We start from the raw sequence: 19,784 nt of genomic DNA, 5'->3' as shown, positions 1-19,784 counted from the left end.
AAATTTGCTCTTGGTCAAAATTATTACAAAATTCACCTGGAAGTTCCGTCTCCCTGTGGTCCTTCCTCAATTCTACTGGCAGCACTCCCCAAGGACCCCTGTAAGGTTAAAGTCAGAAATAGCTTCCCTGGGAACCAGGAGTGCCTACAGGGCTCTTCTCTCTGTTGTTTCTTCTACATTTATGTTTCACTCAGCTCTCTAAATTTGTTTCAGCACTAGATAAGGTTAAACTTTACTCCCATGATCTGGATTTTTAGGTTCTCCAATGAGGATGTGTGTTTACAGGTAGACTTGCCCCCTCTCACACTTTGGGCGCTCACCGTTTTTCTGCTGTCTCACAGATTTTGCAGCGGCCGGCCACTTCTTTCAAAGGGTCTGTGAACTTTTTCAGTTTTCCTAGTATGTTCCTGCAGTAGTTCTTGGAGTAACAGTTTACAGTGTGAGTCTCCACATGTTGTTCTCTCTGTCTGAGGGGAAGCTGTAAGTTAGTCCAACCTCCTATCTGCCATTTTTTTCACCACCTCATCCTCTTGAGTAGCTGGGATTATAGGCACACGCCACCATGCCCAGCTAACTTTTGTATTTTTTATAGAGACAAGGGCTCACTCTGTTGCCCAGGCTGGTTTTGAACTCCGGGCCCTGAGCAGTCTACTCACCTCGGCCTCCCAAAGTGCTAGAGTTAGAGGCATGAGCCACCATGCCCAGCCTTGTTTGAACTTTTTATGATTAATATATATTGCATGTATTTTAAAAATTAAAAAGTGTGATGGAGTTGGGGAATAAAAGACAGTATAAAATGTCATATTCTTAGAGAGAAATGGTCCTGTGGCCATGCAGAAAAAAAAATAAGAGCAGTTGTAAAGGAAATAAGTAATGAAGTAAGAGAGCAAGACATTTCCAAGCCTTTTCATTGCCCATTCCTTCCTGTCCTTGAGTTTCAGTTTTCCACTTCGGTTTGGAAAACAGATCACATAGCAAACAAAATTCTCTGAAGAAAAAGGGCAAACTTGCCCATCTTCATTTGTCTTCTCTATTCATTGTGTCTCGTCAGTGTAGTGGATTAATTTGGTATGTTTTCTGTTAGTTTTTTTGTGTACTGAGTCTGTGATTTTTTTACAGATGAACAAATTGATTGAATATTACCAGCAGCTTGCTCAGAAAGAGAAGGTTGAGCGAGATCGCAAGAAACTGGCACGGCGTAGAAACTATATGCCTCTGGCTTTTTCGGTGAGAATTTGGTACTAAAAGGATTTGCAAGACTTGTAGGGCCTAAGAACAGTAATCATTTTAGAAAGTGGTCATTGTCCTAGATTTCTGAATGGTGGATAGCAGAGAGAGGGAGTCTTCAAATTATAGATGTTTAAGTCCAGTAGTTATGCTTTTGCCATATCATTAGTTCATTTGAGTTCTTTGTGTTTTAAGGACATTTGTGTTTCTTTCTCCATCACTCCCCTTTATCTTTTAATCATTTCCCCAGAAAAGCTGTTAATTTCGTGGCACTCCAGAACTCTACGTGCAGCTTTTGCATGTTACAGAAAGTCTGAGAAGAGGGATGTGAGCAAATGGTAGATTTTAGTCATGTTACCCATGTAGCCCACCCTTGACATCCAGCAGTAGTGCTTTCTCAGCTTTAGTTATAATTTTTTTTTTAACATCCTCCCGTTTCTCCAAGATGAAAAACACTGACTTTTTACATAGTGCATTTGTGTGGTTAAATAGTAATATATGAAAGTAGAATTTGGGATAAGAATTATTTATGAGAGTCATTCTCTACCAGTTTATGTACTGCTAGTAAGAAACAAGAAATTAGGATTTGGAATTTTTGTTATTTTCCCCCAACTTTTATTTGCTCTCATAGTACAGTTTGTTTTCTGTGTGCTTGCTTGGGGCCCAGCAGATTGACATTCAATAAATAACTTTTATTGAATGACAATGATGTGTCAAGCTCTGTGCTAAACACTTTACACATAATACTTTATTATTATTCCTCACAAAATCTTCTGGGGTATCATATCCCCATTTTACACTAGAAGAAATGAGACTTAGTTAAGCAACTTGTCATGCTGCATTCACATGAAAATTAGTTAAGTTGTTCAAACCGTAAGGGTTGGTAAAGTCTATATAAAAATATCTAGATTAAGCCAGGCATGGTGGCTCACGTCTGTAATCCCAGCACTCTGGGAGGCTGAAGCGGGAGGATCACTTGAGGTCAGCAGTTCAAGACCAATATGGCCAATGTGGTGAAACCCTGTCTCTACTAAAAATACAAAAAAAAAATTTGCTGGGCATGGTGGCACATGCCTGTAATCCCAGTTACTTGGGAGGCTGAGGCATGAGAAACATTTATGCGTAGGAGGCGGAGGTTGCAGTGAGCTGAGATCACAGCACTGCACTCTAGCCTGGGTGACGGAGCAAGACTCTGTCTTAAAAAAAAAAAATCTAGATTAGAATTTAAAAACATTAACCCTTGCAAAGCACTTACATTTTCAAAAGAAGCGAGTTTTTCTGAATAGTCCAGTGGTACAGTCAGCATATGCAATAATGTATGTTATATTTAGGAGTGGAATTTGAATTAAATGCATTATTCTTCCAATTTTCCCATATAACCTGCCTGCTATATGCATTTGCTTCTATCTTATGCTGCATTTTTTGTCTCTGTTGCAACCTGCTGCTATTTTGGGGCTCTACAGCAACATACTATTCATGTAGTGGTAAGTTCTCCTTTATGATTCTTGCTGACCCTGAAGAAGTTAGCAGGTGACCACTGGTGTTCCAGGAAGACATCCATTGTGTACCTTAGACACTCCACATAGTTCTTGCCTGAGCCGTAGCTTAGTTAATTTTAGATTAATACTAGAAGCTCACATTTGGTTCATTTTTACTGTATTAATGTAGTTTCAATCTCTATGTTTAGTGCTGTTATTATTAAGAATAGAATAATGATGTGGGACTACAAATTGCTTTCTTTAAAAGAAGCCTTTAAATTAGCTTTTTTTTTTTTTTTTGCTTATTTCCCTGAGCTTCTCATGCTGTCCTACCCAAAATTTTTTCTTTTGATAAATAGGATGTGTAAATATGGACTTTCTAATAGGAATTTCTGAACTTTGTTTAGGACAAATATGGTCTTGGAACCAGACTTCAGCGACCACGAGCTGGTGCATCCATCAGTACCCTTGCCGGACTTTCGTAAGTTTAGATGTTAAATGACTTTGAGGAGAATAGCAGGTATCAAAATGAATGTCAAAGGAATGAGATTAAAGCACACACACACACAAAGTTGGCAGTGGAAAAGAAGATTCTTATATTTAGAAAATACGTACTCTGAACAGATATTCTGTGACAGAGGAATACTTCAATTATTGATATCATAAACTGAGGATAATCAGATGGATCCTTGAGAAATTACTGCTTTTTTTTTTTTTTTTTTAATCTTTTAGCCTTAAGGAAGGAGAGGATCAGAAAGAGATAAAGATTGAGCCAGCTCAGGCTGTAGATGAAGTGGAACCTCTACCTGAAGACTATTATACAAGACCAGTAAATTTAACAGAGGGTAATTTTCTACATTATTCTACTTTGTTTCTAGTCTGCAGCTAATTCTGTTTTTGTTACTTATATACCTTGTGATTTGAGATTTTTAATGGAATAGTTGTTAGTAGTAAAATGATATGTAGAAAATCAAACAGCTATAATAGATATAATTGTTTGAAATCTAAAATGTCAGATTTCTTTTCATTTTTATGAACAACACTCTTCCTAAAGGCAGTATTGCTTCAAGTAATTACTGCTACATAAAAGTCCGATATTAAAGTCTCTGTAAACTAAGCCTAGTTTCTGCCTTTCTTTCTAGTAACCACCCTTCAGCAGCGTCTATTACAGCCTGACTTCCAGCCAGTCTGTGCTTCACAGCTGTATCCTCGCCACAAACATCTTCTGATCAAACGGTCCCTGCGCTGCCGTGTAAGTATTCCATTCTGTAGAACTGCCATTTGTATAAGAGGAGAACAAAATTAATGTGGCTGGTGTCTGACCATGGCTAAACCTTTGGAATGTAGTAACTCCAGAAAATATTCGCAGGGAGCATACCAGTTGCCCAGGCACTATTTTAAATGCCTTCAATATAAACAACTCTTACAACTCTGTGAGGTAGGTACTACTGTGAAACCTGTTTTACAGATGTAGGAAATGACGTATCTGAAGGTTAAGTACACAGGGTTAATCCCTAAAAGAATACTGAAAGACCTAAAATGCAATAAAATGCAAAAGAAAAAAAGAATTGATAACAAAACCAAATGAATTCTAAATTGACTTCCAATAATATGATTTTAATTATGTTTTCAATTGTATTTTCAATCCATATAAATTTACACATTCTGAAAATCTGATATAACATGTCATGTTTTTAAGATATAAAATCATAAAATTGTTAAGAATAAAATTTAAAAAAAAATACTGAAAGTGTATGACTTTTAGGCTAGTGTTCAGGCTCAGGGAGGACCAATAAAAAACAATCAAAAGAAAGCAAGAAAAAAGAAAAATCGGTAAAATTCAGGCCCTGGTAATCTACAGAACATGTGACAGCGTTTCTTCAGTAAATAAACTGTATAAACAAAATGGAAAAAAAAGCTTTTAGATCAGTACTATCCAACAGAACTTTCTATGGTGATGGAAGTATTCTGTGTCTATACAGTACCGCATGTTAGCCACTAGGCACATGTAGTGGCTATTGAGCACATGAAACGTGCTAGTGCAGCTGAGGTACTGAGTCCATCTTTAATTTCACTTAATAACCACATGTTGCTAGTGGATTAAGTTACTTAGTCATTCTCTAGATTGGAAGATACTTAAAAGTTTACCAACCAAACACAATGTATAGATATTGTGTAGATTCTGAGTTCAAACAAAACAGAAAGAAAGGGCCCAGGGGAGGAGGGAAGAAGGGAAAGAGGAAAGAAGGAAAGAAAAATTTGTGAAATCTTTGGGAAAATTTGAACACTGGTAGGATTTTTGATGCTATTAAAGAACTATGCAGCAGGGCACAGTGATATGCACTTGTAGTCTCAGCTACTCTGGAGGCTGAGGCAAGAGAATCCTTGAGTCAGAGGAGCTTGAGACTATCGTGTGTGATGATCGTGCCTGTGTATAGCCACTGTACTTTACCGTAGGCAACATAGTCAAACCCTGTCTCATGGGGGAGAAAAAAACAAAAAAGATGTATCTTTCCTTTTTTAGGAACATGATAGTACTGGGTTTTATTTTTTTAATGTGTTTATCTTTTGGAGATACAGAAATATTTATGGAGGAAATGACATGATGTTTGTTGCAAAATAATCAGGGATGAGGAGTAGTTAAGAATATAGATGAAAGGCTGGGCACGGTGGCTCACACCTGTAATCCCAGCACTTTCGGAGGCTGAGGCGGGTGGATCACGAGTTCAGTAGTTCCAGGCCAGCCTGGACAATATGGTGAAACCCCGTCTCTACTAAAAATACAAAAAATTAGCAGGGCATGGTGGTGCGCACCAGTAGTCCCAGCTACTTGGGAGGCTGAGGCAGAAGAATTGCTTGAACCTGGAAGGTGGAGGTTGCAGTGAACCAAGATCACGCCACTGCACTCCACCCTAGGCAACAGAGCAAGACTCTGTCTCAAAAAAAAAAAGAAGAGTATAAATGAAACAAGATTTGCCATTGTTGCTAATTTTTTTTTTTTCTAATAGAGATGGGGTTTCACCATGTTGGCCAGGCTGGTTTCACTCCTGACCTCAGGTGATCCGCCCACCTCAGCCTCCCAAAGTGCTGGGATTACAGGCCTACCTTGCCCAGCCCACTGTTGCTAATTTTTAGTAACTAGTTGCTGATTCGTTTTGTTTGTTTAACCTGGAGCATAGATTCAAGTCCTGGATATATATTCCTAAGTTGATAATTGTTGAAATTGGGTGATGAGTACCTGGAGATTTATAACATCATTCTATATTTTTGTACATGTTAGAAAATTTCAATAATGAAAAACCTTTATAAAAAGAAAGAAAAAGAAGGGACAAAGGAACATAGAACTGGTTGTTCATATAGAAAGCCTGGGCTTGTGCCTGTAATTGCAACACTTTAAGAGGCCAAGGCAGGAAGTTCATTTGAGCCCAGGAGTTTGAGATCAGACTAGGCAACATAGTGAGACCCTGTCTCTACCAGAAAAAAATGGCCAGTGTTCAGGCGCGGTGGTTCACACCTATAATCCCAGCACTTTGGGAGGCCGAGGCAGGTGGATCATGAGGTCAAGAGATCGAGACCATCCTGGTCAACATGGTGAAACCCCGTCTCTACTAAAAATACAAAAATTAGCTGGGCACGGTGGCGTGTGCCTGTAGTCCCAGCTACTCGGGAGGCTGAGGCAGGAGAATTGCCTGAACCCAGGAGGCGGAGGTTACAGTGAGCCAAGATCGCGCCATTGCACTCCAGCCTGGGTAACAAGAGCGAAACTCCGTCTCAAAAAAAAAAAAATTGCCAGTGTTGTGGGCCACACCTGTTGTCCCAGCAACTCAGGAGACTGAGGCAGGAGAATCACTTGAGCCCAGGAGATTGAGGCTGCTATGAACCGTAATCACACTACTGCACTCCGGCCTGGGTGACAAAGCCAGAAGACCCTGTTTCTTAAAAAACAAAAAGTATGTAATAAGATAGTAGATTAGAATATAGATGTATCAGTATTTACATTAAATACCAGTGAACTAAATGCTTCTATTGAAAGACAAACATTGTCAGTCTAAATAATAAAGCAAATTACAGTTAGCCATCTATACGCTTATTATAAGAGGCACAAACATGAGAATTCAGAAAGGTTGAAAGTAGAGAGAGATGGGAAAGATATTGCACAAACACTAATTTTTTTAAAAGAGGGATAATTTGTTTAAAAAAAAAGATTCAGTTTACGAAGAAGATACAACTGTCTAAAGTCATGTGCATCAAATAATAAGACTCCAGATATGCTAACATTTGAGAAAATTACATAAGTGGACAAATCCTTTGGGGAAATTTTTACATACTTCTCTCAGTAACTGAAAGAACAAATAGTTGAAAATCAGTTAGAGTACAGAACATTTGGACAATTTAACTAGCAAACTTGACCAAATGGTCATTTATAGACCCTGTACCCAATATCTGCAGAATATATGCATTCTTTTCAAGTATACACAGAATGTTTATAAAGGTTGACTATCTACTAGGTTATTATAAAGTAAATCTGAACATTTTTCAGAAGATGAAATTTTTTTTGTCAGTTAAAAGAAAGTTTTTATTAACAAGAAAAGGTGTCCTTAATTCAAGTTAATACTTTAATAATAATAAATAGGTTAAGATGCTCAATAGCACAAGGGTTTCTCTTTTGAATACTTTATTTCCATTTAGTCCTTTTAAATACATTTGCTTGTTGTGTGTTTATATTATAACAAGTAAAAGGTATGAATTACCAGCTGTTTTGGTATTTAACTGTACTGGAAAATGAAAATTTATAGAATTTTATCATTAGATCAGTTTTAAAAATCAAAGGAAAAGGATTTGTTTAAAATCTTTTAATATTAGGACATTATACGTTTTTTAGAACAAATATAATTTGCAGAAATTTTACAAGACAATTTTTAATCAAATATTAATATTTAACAATGCTTTATTTAGCTGAAATGTTATTGCAGTTGGAAAAACTTATCTACAGTTACAAAAAAAAAATCAGAAACCTTATTGGATTTAATCTGCTTTAGAAATGTCCTAAGAAAAGTCTTATTTTAAATATTTTAAGAAGAAAAATGGTAATTTTAAAAGTTATACTATTTCTATGATTTATGTACATATATTAAACAGTCTCTTTCGTAGGAAACATGACTAGAAGTTTATCAGCTTAAGCACTGTAAAATTAAAGGCAAGAGCTAATCACCTTTTAGCAAAAATAGTCTCTATGCAACAGTTGCAAATATCAAAGCTATTATTTAGCAGTTGGTAATTGTCTGGTACAAAATATAAACAAAGTACATCTACCGGATTGTTTTCACCTTGCAGCTGCCCTCAACTATCCCAAATAAGGATTTCCCATAAATAAAAGCTGCAGTACAATTCACTTAGTGATTAGTTAGGCCAATCCTCCCCGACCATTATCCTTGTTCTTCCGCACCACCCCCAACCCCTGCAGTGGCACCATATTATTAAAAACATTAAGTATCTGGGGTTTATGCTTCAGATCAAGCCATCATTTGCATAATTTCAAATGATGTACAACTCTTCATCTAAAAAAGGCTGTTCTGTGGTCACAGTTACTTCAAAAAATAATTGTTTTCAAATAACCTGAGGTATCACACCTTAGGAATTACAAAATCATTATTTTGACACATGGCAGTTTGTAAGGCAGACAAATGTGAATTGCTAAACGATGTGAACAGCTGTTTTTCTGCTTATTGTTTAGAGTACTGCAAAACTTGAGCAATGACTTCATTTTTTCTATTAACATAACCAGCCCACAGTACAGCATACTAAATCACAAAGTACAAATCCAAGGAAGGTAATACCTTTGCTAAGTTGCGGAATTTTGGCAAATCCATACAGTTCTCTTTAATATGATAAAACCATATTTTTGTGGGAGTCATATATTACTTTACTGATAATTTTCACTCCAAAAATATCTAAGTGCCAAATCATATTATTAAAAACATCATAATGGTTTTTAATGGTGGTTTATAACAGAGCAAGTTGTTTTGCACAAATTAATGTATTTTAAACTACACAATGTCTCTTTTTAAGTGAGCTCCTTTGTGCAAGCTGTTAGAGTATCCAGAAGCAGAGCAATGCATGTCTAGAGGAGGTGGCTCTGCTCAGTTGTGGAGTTGGTCCAAAGCTAGGGAGAGTTGCAATGTATTGAAAAGCTTTGAAATTCTATTTTAAGGAGATTGATTGTCAATGCCAATTTCCAAGGACTTCTTTAAAAATTGTTGAATTTTCAGCTGGGCGCAGTGGCTCACACCTATAATCCCAGCACTTTGGGAGGCCGAGGTGGGTGGATCACGAGGTCAAGAGATTGACACCATCCTGGTCAACAAGGTGAAACCCCATCTCTACTAAAAATACAAAAATTTGCTGGGCATGGTGGTGTGCGCCTGTAGTCCCAGCTACTCGGGAGGCTGAGGCAGGAGAATTGCTTGAACCCAGAAGGCGGAGGTTGTGGTGAGCCAAGATCGTGCCATTGCACTCCAGTCTGGGTAACAACAGCGAAACTCCGTCTCAAAAAAAAAAATTGTTGAATTTTCACACAAATACTGGAACCCTCAAAATTAGACAGTTATTTCAAACAACATGAATTTCAGATGATCCCTTATATTTAGAAGCCCTGTATCTCATTGTTTTGATCAAAAGTCATGTAGCCTTACACCAACTTATTTTTTTTAATTCTACTTAAAATATAGGTTTGTTGAGAGACTGAGGCAGGAGAATCGCTTGAACCTGGGTTGCAGTGAGCTGAGATCGCTCCACTGCACTCCAGCCTGGGCAACAAGAGCAAAACTCAAAAATAAAATAAAATATAATATAGGTTTGTTTTAAAAAACAAAATAAATACATGTCAGCTTGGAGAGACCTGGGGCACGCACCCAACATTGTCTACCAACTTTCATGATCGTTTCTTTGTACATGCTGCTGCTGCCATTGGAGTCCCTATGCTTTCTCTTGCTGAGGCTGTCAGTTGGAAGATGAAATTATAAAAGTATATTATTCTATCACAATGCAGTTAAGTTTGAAATCAGTAATTTCTTTAGAGCAAAACTTACAGGATACAACTAAAGCCATGCTTAGCTATACAGTATATGTATTAGAAAAGAAGAAATATTAAAAGATTAGTGGTGTCAGCATCCATTTCAGGAAGTTAGGAAAAGAATAGCAAAGTCCAAAGAGAATAGGAGAGCAAGTATTAATAAATTAAGAAACTAGTATAGAATACAAAAGAGCAACAAAATCAGAAGTTGATTTCTTAAAAAGTTTAGTAATAGAAATAGTTATATGAATTAATTGATATAAATTTATATAAATATGGTTAGTTATATAATACACCATTAATATTAGCAATATCTACCAAAAGTAAAGTTATCTTTTTTTTTTTGAGACGGAGTTTCACTCTTGTTACCCAGGCTGGAGTGCAATGGTGCGATCTCAGCTCACCGCAACCTCCACCTCCTGGGTTCAGGTAATTCTCCTTCCTCAGCCTCCTGAGTAGCTGGGATTACAGGCACGCGCCACCATGCCCAGCTAATTTTTTTGTATTTTTAGTAGAGACGTGGTTTCACCATGTTGACCAGGATGTGTTGACCTCGTGATCCACCCGCCTCGGCCTCCCAAAGTGCTGGGATTACAGGCTTGAGCCACTGCTCCCAGCCAAGTAAAGTTATCTTTTGTCTCATCAACTTTTAGGAGTCTACCTTACACCTCCACAAACACAAACCAAAATATGCAGAGATCATGGTATATCCACACAATGAGTACTATAAATTTATTTAAAAGAATGTGCTAATAAGGGATACATTTTTAAATGCAAAAAACAAAGTGCATGGTAGGTATGTAACTTTTTGTATAAAAAAGGAGGGAAAATACAAATGTACATATAAACAAAAAAAAGTGTCTATATGCAGATATAGGCCAATGCATATGAGAAAATTTGTTGTATACTAAGTATAGCATTTTAGATCATTGGGGAAAGAATAGGCTATTAAATTTTGCTAGGTCGAGTGATTATATGGAAAAAAATAAAATTGGGTTGCTCATACCCTGCACAGAAGTTAATATCGGGAACATTGGAAATATGAAGAGCAAAACTTCTAGAAGGAAATACAGGAAAATACCTTCATGACTTCTGGGTAGGAGAATGTTTCAAAAGTAAGACAAATAAGTACAAACTATGATGTAAAGTTACATACTTTACTTCATTAAAAGTAAAACTTGGCCTGGCACAGTGGCTTACACCTGTAATCCCAGTACTTTGGGAGGCTGAGACAGGCAGATCATAAGGTCAGGAGTTTGAGACCAGCCTGACCAACATGGTGATACCCTATCTCTAGTAAAAATACAAAAATCAATTGGACATGGTGGTGGGCACCTGTAATCTCAGCTACTGAGGAAGCTGAGGCAGGAGAATCACTTGAATCTGGGAGGCGGAGGTTGCAGTGAGTCAAGATTGCATCACTGCACTCCAGCCTGGTGACAGAGTGAGACTCCATCTCAAAAAAAAAAAAAGTAAAACTTGTACCCTCATGCCAAAGAAAATCCAGAAAGAAATAAAAAGATAAGCCACGACTGAGAAAAGTAGTTTGCAAGGTATATTATTAACAATAGATTAATATCTAGAGTGTGTAAAGAACTTCAGCAAATCAGCAAGGAAATAAAAATAACCAGTAGATCCTAACATGCAAGTTATGGCAGAAGAAGTCCCAATAGCCAATAAATATGAAAGAAATTCAAATTTATACACTAATCAGGGAAATGTACATTAAAACTGCAATGAGAAAATGAAAAATTTTTTTAATTTTAACTGCAATGGAATATCATGTCATAATCATCAGATTAGTCAGTTATATTGCAGTATCCATTAAAATAGCAAATACATACACCCTTTGATCTACTCTTAGGAAATTATCTTACAGATACTTAGACATTTGGGAAATGATTCATGTACAAGAACACTCATTGCTGCATTTCCTACCATAGCAAAATAATGGAAACATCCTGAATGTCCATCAATTTCTGTCTTTTTTTTTTTTTTTTTGAGACAGAGTTTCGCTGTTGTTACCCAGACTGGAGTACAATGGCACAATCTCGGCTCACTGCATCCTCGGCTCACCACAACCTCCGCCTTCTGGGTTCAAGCAATTCTCCTGCCTCAGTCTCCTAAGTGGCTGGGACTACAGGCTTGCACCACCATGCCCAGCTAATTTTTGTATTTTTAGTAGAGACAGGGTTTTACCTTGTTGACCAGGATGGTCTCGATCTCTTGACCTCGTGATTCACCCACCTTGGCCTCCCAAACTACTGGGATTATAGTGTGAGCCACTGCGCCCTGCCCAATTTCTGTCTTCTATAAGTTATACAAATTGTTACAATGGGACACAGGCTCCTCTATGTGTGCTGAAATGGAACTAATTACAAGTTAGATTAAATGAAAAAAGCAAAGGGCAAAAATATATATATAAAATTTCCCTTTTGTGTTATTGTGAAAAAAGCAAGGTGATGGATGCTTGTACTTTTATGTGCATTAGGCTATCTGGGGAGAGAAACGGGACAGACAGATAACAGGTAATCTTTACACTGGATGCCTTTTTTGTACTGTTAAAAAATATTTTAACCAGGTATATGTAGTACATATTTAAGAAAGTAGTAAATAGTTGTTACTGGCTTGGTGCAGTGGCTCATGCCTGTAATCCCAGCACTTTGGGAGACCAAGGCAGGAGGATTGCTTGAGCCCAGGAGTTGGAGGCTGTAGTGAGCTTTGGTTGTGCCACTGCACTCCAACCTTGGTAACAGAGTGATATCCTATCTCAAAAAAAAAAATTGTTACTCTACTTTAAGCATAGGATCTAGAATTATACTACCTGGATTTAAATCCCAGCATCCATTTTTATTGGCTCTATGAAGTTGCACAGATGGCTTACCATTCCTGTATACAATTTTAATCATCTATAAAATGTCAACCTTAATATACTGCATGTACCTACCTCATAAAGTTGATGTGATGTTTAAATCTATTTAAACTAGTGAGCACCTTGCTCAGCACATACAGTAAGTACTCAGTATGTGTTAGTTATTTTTGTAGTTTTTAAGTAGCACAGAGGTATCATAATACTGGATAGTGTGGTTGTACATAATCAGGAAATCCAGACATCTTGTGTAAACTTTGGTTGTTATAAACAGTTTCAAAAACATATGGTCATATAGCAGAATAAAACCAAACAAAATTCTCATAAATGCTATCCTTCTGAATTTAGCAGCTCTGTGCATTAGCAAAATGCGTTGTTGTCTTCTGATAAATGTTATATTTTTTTCTTTTTAGAAATGTGAACATAATTTGAGCAAGCCAGAATTTAACCCAACATCAATCAAATTCAAAATCCAGCTGGTTGCTGTGTGAGTATTTTGGGATTAGTGTTTTCAGTTATTGTTTTGAGTAATTTTGGTTTATTCTTCTTCCTCAGTGTGAAGTGTGTTTACTCCTAGCCTAAAACAATAAAAAAAAAAATCACATCAAAATAATCTTGACATTCTGTTCCTGTTTAGGCTTTGAATTCAGTTACATGCCATGAAGTTTAAGATAAATCTATAGACATAGATTCAGATGTGTTGGTGTCAGGGACGCAGTGACCTAGTATGATCTGGGGCAACGAGGTATGTTATTGGTGGAGAGTCTCTAGTCTTTCATTACAAATTATAAAGTATTTGAGTTTGGGAATAATCCTTCAAAAAATTAAAAAGTAATAACGTATAGCTGATTGAGGAGTATCCCTGTAACTGTTCATTTTTTACCTGTGTTATGATAACACTTCATTGACTGGGGTGAAAGTGATTAAGTTATTGTTACCTCTCTGGAACTTATAAGTAGAAGAGAATTTTGTGTTTAAAAACTACTTATCAGGCTGTCTGAATAGTCCTCATAAGAGACAAATACAGCCACTTAAAATTTACCCAGTGTTCATCTAATTAAATGTAAACTTTCCATATCTCATCATACTTTACTAATACATTAATTTTTTAAATTACCTGGCAAACAAGAAAAATATTTTCAAAATTAGGAAGGTATTGTCTAGCTTTGGAGTAAGAGAGCCCTTCTTTAGCAAGGCAGGAAACCCAGAAACCATTAAGGAAAAGAAACACCTTTGACCTTAGCAAAAAGAAATAGGCATTATAAAAGATGAAATTAAAGCCAGGCTTTTGAATGTTGACTCAATAAACAATGAAATAAAGGCAGAAATAAAGATGTTCTTCAAAACCAATGAGAACGAAGACACAATGTACCAGAATTGCTGGGACACATTTAAAGCAATGTCAGAGGAAAATTTATAGCAATAAATGCCCACATGAGAAGCAAGGAAAGATCTAAAATTGACACCCTATCATCAAAATTGAAAGAGCTAGAGGAGCAAGATCAAAAAAACTCAAAAGCTAGCAGAAGACAAGAAATAACTAAGATCAGAGCAGAACTGAAGGAGATAGAGACACAAAGAACACTTCAAAAAAATCAATAAATCCAGGAGATGGTTTTTTGAAAAAATCAACAAAATAGACCACTAGCCAGATTAATCAAAAAGAAAAGAGAGAATAATAGATGCAATAAAAAACAATATGGGTGATATCACCACAGATTCCACAGAAATACAAACCACCATCAGAGATTACTACAAACAACTCTATACACGTAAACCAGTAAACCTGGAAGAAATGGATAAATTCCTGGACACTTAACACCCTCCCAAGCCTAAACCAGGAAGAATTTGAAACCCTGAATAGACCAATAACAAGGGCTGAAGTTGAGGCAGCAATTAATAGCCTACCAACCAAAAAAAGCCCAGGTCCAGATGGGTTCACAGCCAAATTCTACCAGACGTACAAAGAGGAGCTGGTACCACTCCTTCTGAAACTATTCCAAACAATCCAAAAAGAGGGAATCCTTCCCAAATCATTTTATGAGACCAGCATCCTCCTGATACGAAAACCCAGCAGAGACTCAACAAGAAAAGAAAACTTCAAGCCAATATCCATGATGAACATAGATGCAAAAATCTTCAATAAAATACTGGCAAACCGATTGCAACAGCAAATCAAAAAGTTTATCCATCACGATCAAGTAGGCTTCATCCCGGGGATGCAAGGCTGGTTCCACATACACAAGTCCATAAACGTAATTCACCACATAAACAGAACCAAAGACAAAAACCACATGATTATCTCAATAAATGCAGAGAAGGCCTTTGACAAAATTCAATAGCCCTTTATACTAAAAACTCTCAATAAACTAGGTATCAATTTTACAATAATAAAAGCTGTTTATGACAAACCCAGAGCCAATATCATTGAATGGGCAAAAACTGGAAGCATTCCCTTTGAAATCTGGCACTAGACAAGGATGCCCTTTCTCACCACTCCTATTCAGTATAGTATTGGAAGTTCTAGCTAGAGCAATCAGGCAAGAAAAAGAAATAAAGTGTATTCAAGTAGGAAAGGAGGAAATCAAATTGTCTCTATTTGCAGATGACATGATTGTATATTTAGCAGACCCTATAGTCTAAGCCCAAAATCTCCTGAAACTGATAAGCAACTTCAGCAAAGTCTCAGGATACAAAATCAATGTGCAAAAGTCACAAGCATTCTTATACACCAATAACAGACTTAAAGAGAGCCAAATCAAGAACGAACTGCCATTCACAATTGCTACAAAGAGAATAAAATACCTAGGAATACAACTAACAAAGGATGTAAAGGACCTCTTCGAGGAGAACTACAAACCACTGCTCAACAAAGTAAGAGAAGATGCAAACAGATGGAAAAACATTCCATGCTTATAGTTAGGAAGAATCAATATTGTGAAAATGGCCATACTGCCCAAAGTAATTTATAGATTCAACGCTATCCCCATCAAGCTACCAATGACCTTCTTCACAGAACTGGAAAAAACCACTTTAAACTTCTTATGGAACCAAAAGAGAGCCTGCATAGCCAAGTCAATTCTAAGCAAAAAGAACAAAACTGGAGGCATCGTGCTCCCTGACTTCAAACTATACTACAAGGCTACAGTAATCAAAACAGCATGGAACTGGTACCAAAACAGAGATTTTGGTACCGGTACAAAATCAATGGAACAGAACAGAGGCCTCAGAAGTAATGTCACACATCTACAACCATCTGATCTTTGACAAACCTGACAAAAACAAGCAATGGGGAAAAGATTCCCTGTTTAATAAAAGGTGTTGGGAAAACTGGCTAGTCATGTGCAGAAAGCTGAAACTGAACTCCTTCCTTACACCTTACACTAAAATTAACTCCAGATATATTAAAGACTTAAACATAAGACCTAACACCATAAAAACCTTAGAAGAAAACCTAGGCAAAACCATTCAGGACATAGGCATAGGCAAGGACTTCATGACTAAAACACTGAAAGCATTGGCAGTAAAAGCCAAAATAGACAAATGGGATCTAATTAAACTCCAGAGCCTCTGCACAGCAAAAGAAACAATCATTAGATTGAACTGGCAACCAACAGAATGGGAAAAAATTTTTGCAATCTACCCATCTGACAAAGGACTTATATCCGAAATCTACAAAGAACTAAAACAGATTTACAAGAAAAAAACAAACCCATTCAAAAGTTGGCAAAGGATATGAACAGACACTTTTGAGAAGAAGACATATATGAGGCCAACAAACATGAAAAAATGCTCATCATCACTGGTCATTAGAGAAATGCAAATCAAAACTACATTGAGATACCATCTCATGCCAGTTAGAATGGTGATCATTAAAAAATCTGGGGACAACATATGCTAGAGAGGATGTGGAGAAATAGGAACACTTTTACATTGCTGGTGGGAGTGTAAATTAGTTCAACCATTGTGGAAGACAGTGTGGCGATTCCTCAAGGACCTAGAAATAGAAATACCATTTGACCCAGCAATCCCATTATTGGGTATATATCTAAAGGATTGTAAATCATTCTGTTATAAGGATGCATTGCATGCACACGAATGTTCATTGCAGCACTGTTTACAATAGCAAAGACTTGGAACCAACCCAAATGCCCATCAGTGATAGACTAGACAGGGAAAATGTGGCACATATACACCATGGAATACTATGCAGCCATAAAGAATGATGAGTTGGTGTCCTTTGTAGGGACATGGATAAACCTGGAAACCATCATTCTCAGCAAACTGACACAAGAACAGAAAATCAGACACCGCATGTCCTCACTCATAGGCGGGTGTTGAACAGTGAGAACATATGGACACAGGGAGGGGAGCATCACACACTGAGGTCTGTTGTGAGGGACTAGGGGAGAGACAGTGGGAGGTAGGGAGTTGGGGAGGGACAACATGGGGAGAAATGCCAGATATAGGTGATGGGGATGGAGGCAGCAAATCACATTGCCATATGTGTACCTATGCAACAGTCCTGCATGTTCTTTACATGTATCCCAGAACCCAAAATGCAATAATATATATATATGAAATTAAAGCCAGGAACAGTGGCTCACACCTGTAATCCCAACACTTTGGAAGCCTGAGTCAGGATGATCTCTTGAGCCCGTGAGTTCAAGACCAGTCTGGGCAACATAGTAAGACCCCATCTCTACAAAAAAAATTTTTAATTAGCCAGGTGTGGTGGCATATACCTGTAGTCCTAGCTACTTGGGAGGCTAAGGTGAGTGGACCCCTTGAGCCCAGGAAGTCGAGGCTGCAGTGAGCTATGGTTGTGCCACGGCACTCCAGCCTAGATAATGGAGCAGGACTCTCTCTAAGGAAAAAAAATTTAAAAAGACAAAAATAGCATCAAAGTCCTGAGACAAATAGTAAAGCAAGAAAGAATATTTGGCAGTTGTGATAAAGTTTAATATCCCAGGTATAGAGAATTCCAGAAATTGAAAAGATAAAAATAAGAGGGAGGCAGTAAAGTGGAATGTGGAACAAGGGATTTGAACAGGTAGCTTTTGCAAGAGGAATTTCAAATGGTCAGAAGATAGACTGTATATGGAAAGAAATTAAGACTTGATAGGAAAAGTTTTAAAAAGTAATTAGCATCTAGCGCTCATGAGAATGTGGGTAAATTTTTTTGTACATATTTGCATACATTGTTGGTAGGATCTTGAATTGCTAGTCTTTTTGGAGAGTGGTCTGGGAATATCAAAACAAATTACATAGACGTTTTAACCCAGCAATATTATCTCAGGAATGTATTCTGTAGAAACAAAAGCACCAATATATAAAGATATATTTCCAAGGATGTGTATTAGAATATTTTAATGGCAAAAAGCTGCAAACAGTTTAACCAACAGTTAATCAGTGTCAAACTGATTAACCATTAACAAGGAAGTAGTTGATTAAATTGAGATAACTTGTACTATAGAATATTATGCAGCAATTAAAAATAAGTCAGGAAACAAAAAGATTGGGAAGTACATGTCTGGTGAGTCAGAAGGATCTAGGAGGGTCAGGTAGGGGGTCTGTCACTTACTATTTTTGTCTAAACTTACTTCCCTTCTCTCTGAAATGGGAATAATGCCTTCCTGTTGGGGTTCTTGAAAAGAATCAGATGAGTAATTATGTTTGCAAATGCCTTGTAACTCACCATAAAATATGTTCATTTTTCTAACTACTCATATTTAATACATGATTAGTTAGGAATAGAAACCTAGAAATGGTACATGTGAAATCTGGGATTAACTCCTTTCTTAAGAATTACACTCATTACAGAAACACTGAATGGTAGCCTGTGTTTGGCATCAATTTCTTAAGTTTGCTTTGAGAAAAAGTGTTTTTTTCTGACATCATTTTAGAATTGCCTGGCTGTCTTAATACAGATGCTCTGAGACCGGGTGTGTGGCTCACGCCTGTAATTTCAACACTTGGGGAGGCCAAGGCTGGAGGATCACTTGAACCTTAGGAGTTCAAGCCCAGCCTGGGCAACATAGTGAATGAAACCTCATCTGTACAAAAAAGCAAAAAGTTAGCTGAGCATGGTGGCACGCATCTGTACTCCCAGCTACTTGGGAGATTGAGGTGGGAATATCACTTCAGCCTGGGAGGTCGAGGCTTCAGTGAATCATGATTGTGCCATTATACTTCAGCCTGGGCGACAGCAAGACCTGTCTCAAAAAAAAACACACACACACACACAAAAAACTACAGATTCCCTAGCATCAAACCTCAGACTTACTGAATTCAAATTTTTAGAAGTGGGGTCCTTACATTTCTTTTTATCGTTGTTGCATTTGTATGTGTGTGTATTTGTTTTTTTGAGATTAAGAAAGACAAAAGTTTCTTACATTCCTGTTTTTACTCAGGTAATCCTGGTGGTCACCATGAAAAATAGCTCCTTTAAAGTGTAAATTTTATTTACACTTTTATTTATACTTATTGCCTTGATTCTAAGATGTACTTTTTTCTCCACCATTTAGTGTTTCTGCAGTAGATTTTGTATTATATTAATGTATGCACAGTAGTTAACATTTATGTGAGCTTTGTTCAAAGCACTTTTCAAAGCATTTTTGCATGTATTATTTAATTTATTCTTCACAGTAACCTCAAGTGACAGATACCATTATTTACCTCATTTTATAATTGGGAAAACCAAGGCACAAGGAGATAAATATCTTGCCTTAGTCATTACTAAGCAATATCTTGATAAATAAATGCTAGTCCGGGGCCTGGGCAGTGTAAACTAGAAATACATATGAGATTTCAGAAGGAACTCATACCAGTTTGGTCTTACGTCTTTTCTTAAGTTCTTACTGTGATGATATAGTTCATTAAAATTATTGTTCTCTGATATGTTCTAATTAACATGAAGAAATCCTTTATTTACTGCACTAGATTTTTAAAAAGTAATGATTTTAAGAGACTCCAATGTAATGCGTTTTTTTAATTTATGCATAGCAATTATATTCCAGAAGTGAGAATCATGTCAATTCCCAATCTTCGCTACATGAAGGTTAGTACCTTGCTTATTAATAAGAAAAAGGATTGATCAATGATGTGTGCATATATGTCTGTGGATGTCTGTTTGAGT

The 19,784-nt window shown here is 37.0% G+C and overlaps 1 protein-coding gene across 6 annotated transcripts in view; it reads left to right on the top strand.

Moving 5' to 3' along the window:
- DCTN4 (dynactin subunit 4) overlaps positions 1-19,784 on the top strand; it is a 43,893-nt gene that overhangs the window by 13,422 nt on the left and 10,687 nt on the right. For 3 of the 6 annotated variants that reach the window (XM_035288654.3, XM_078363064.1, XM_078363074.1), the window contains 7 exons: positions 1,120-1,227; positions 2,691-2,711; positions 3,113-3,186; positions 3,438-3,550; positions 3,848-3,957; positions 13,060-13,133; positions 19,652-19,706. In XM_035288654.3, the coding sequence (XP_035144545.1) occupies positions 1,120-1,227; positions 2,691-2,711; positions 3,113-3,186; positions 3,438-3,550; positions 3,848-3,957; positions 13,060-13,133; positions 19,652-19,706 (555 nt within the window). The remainder of the gene's footprint in view (positions 1-1,119; positions 1,228-2,690; positions 2,712-3,112; positions 3,187-3,437; positions 3,551-3,847; positions 3,958-13,059; positions 13,134-19,651; positions 19,707-19,784) is intronic. The other 3 variants (XM_035288658.3, XM_078363068.1, XM_078363082.1) reach the window with 1 other exon arrangement.

The sequence above is a fragment of the Callithrix jacchus genome, chromosome 2, assembly GCF_049354715.1.
Source record: "Callithrix jacchus isolate 240 chromosome 2, calJac240_pri, whole genome shotgun sequence".
Taxonomy (NCBI): Eukaryota; Metazoa; Chordata; class Mammalia; order Primates; family Cebidae; genus Callithrix; species Callithrix jacchus.
The sequence above is the reverse complement of the archived record's forward strand: the minus strand, read 5'-3'. Positions and strand labels throughout refer to the sequence as shown.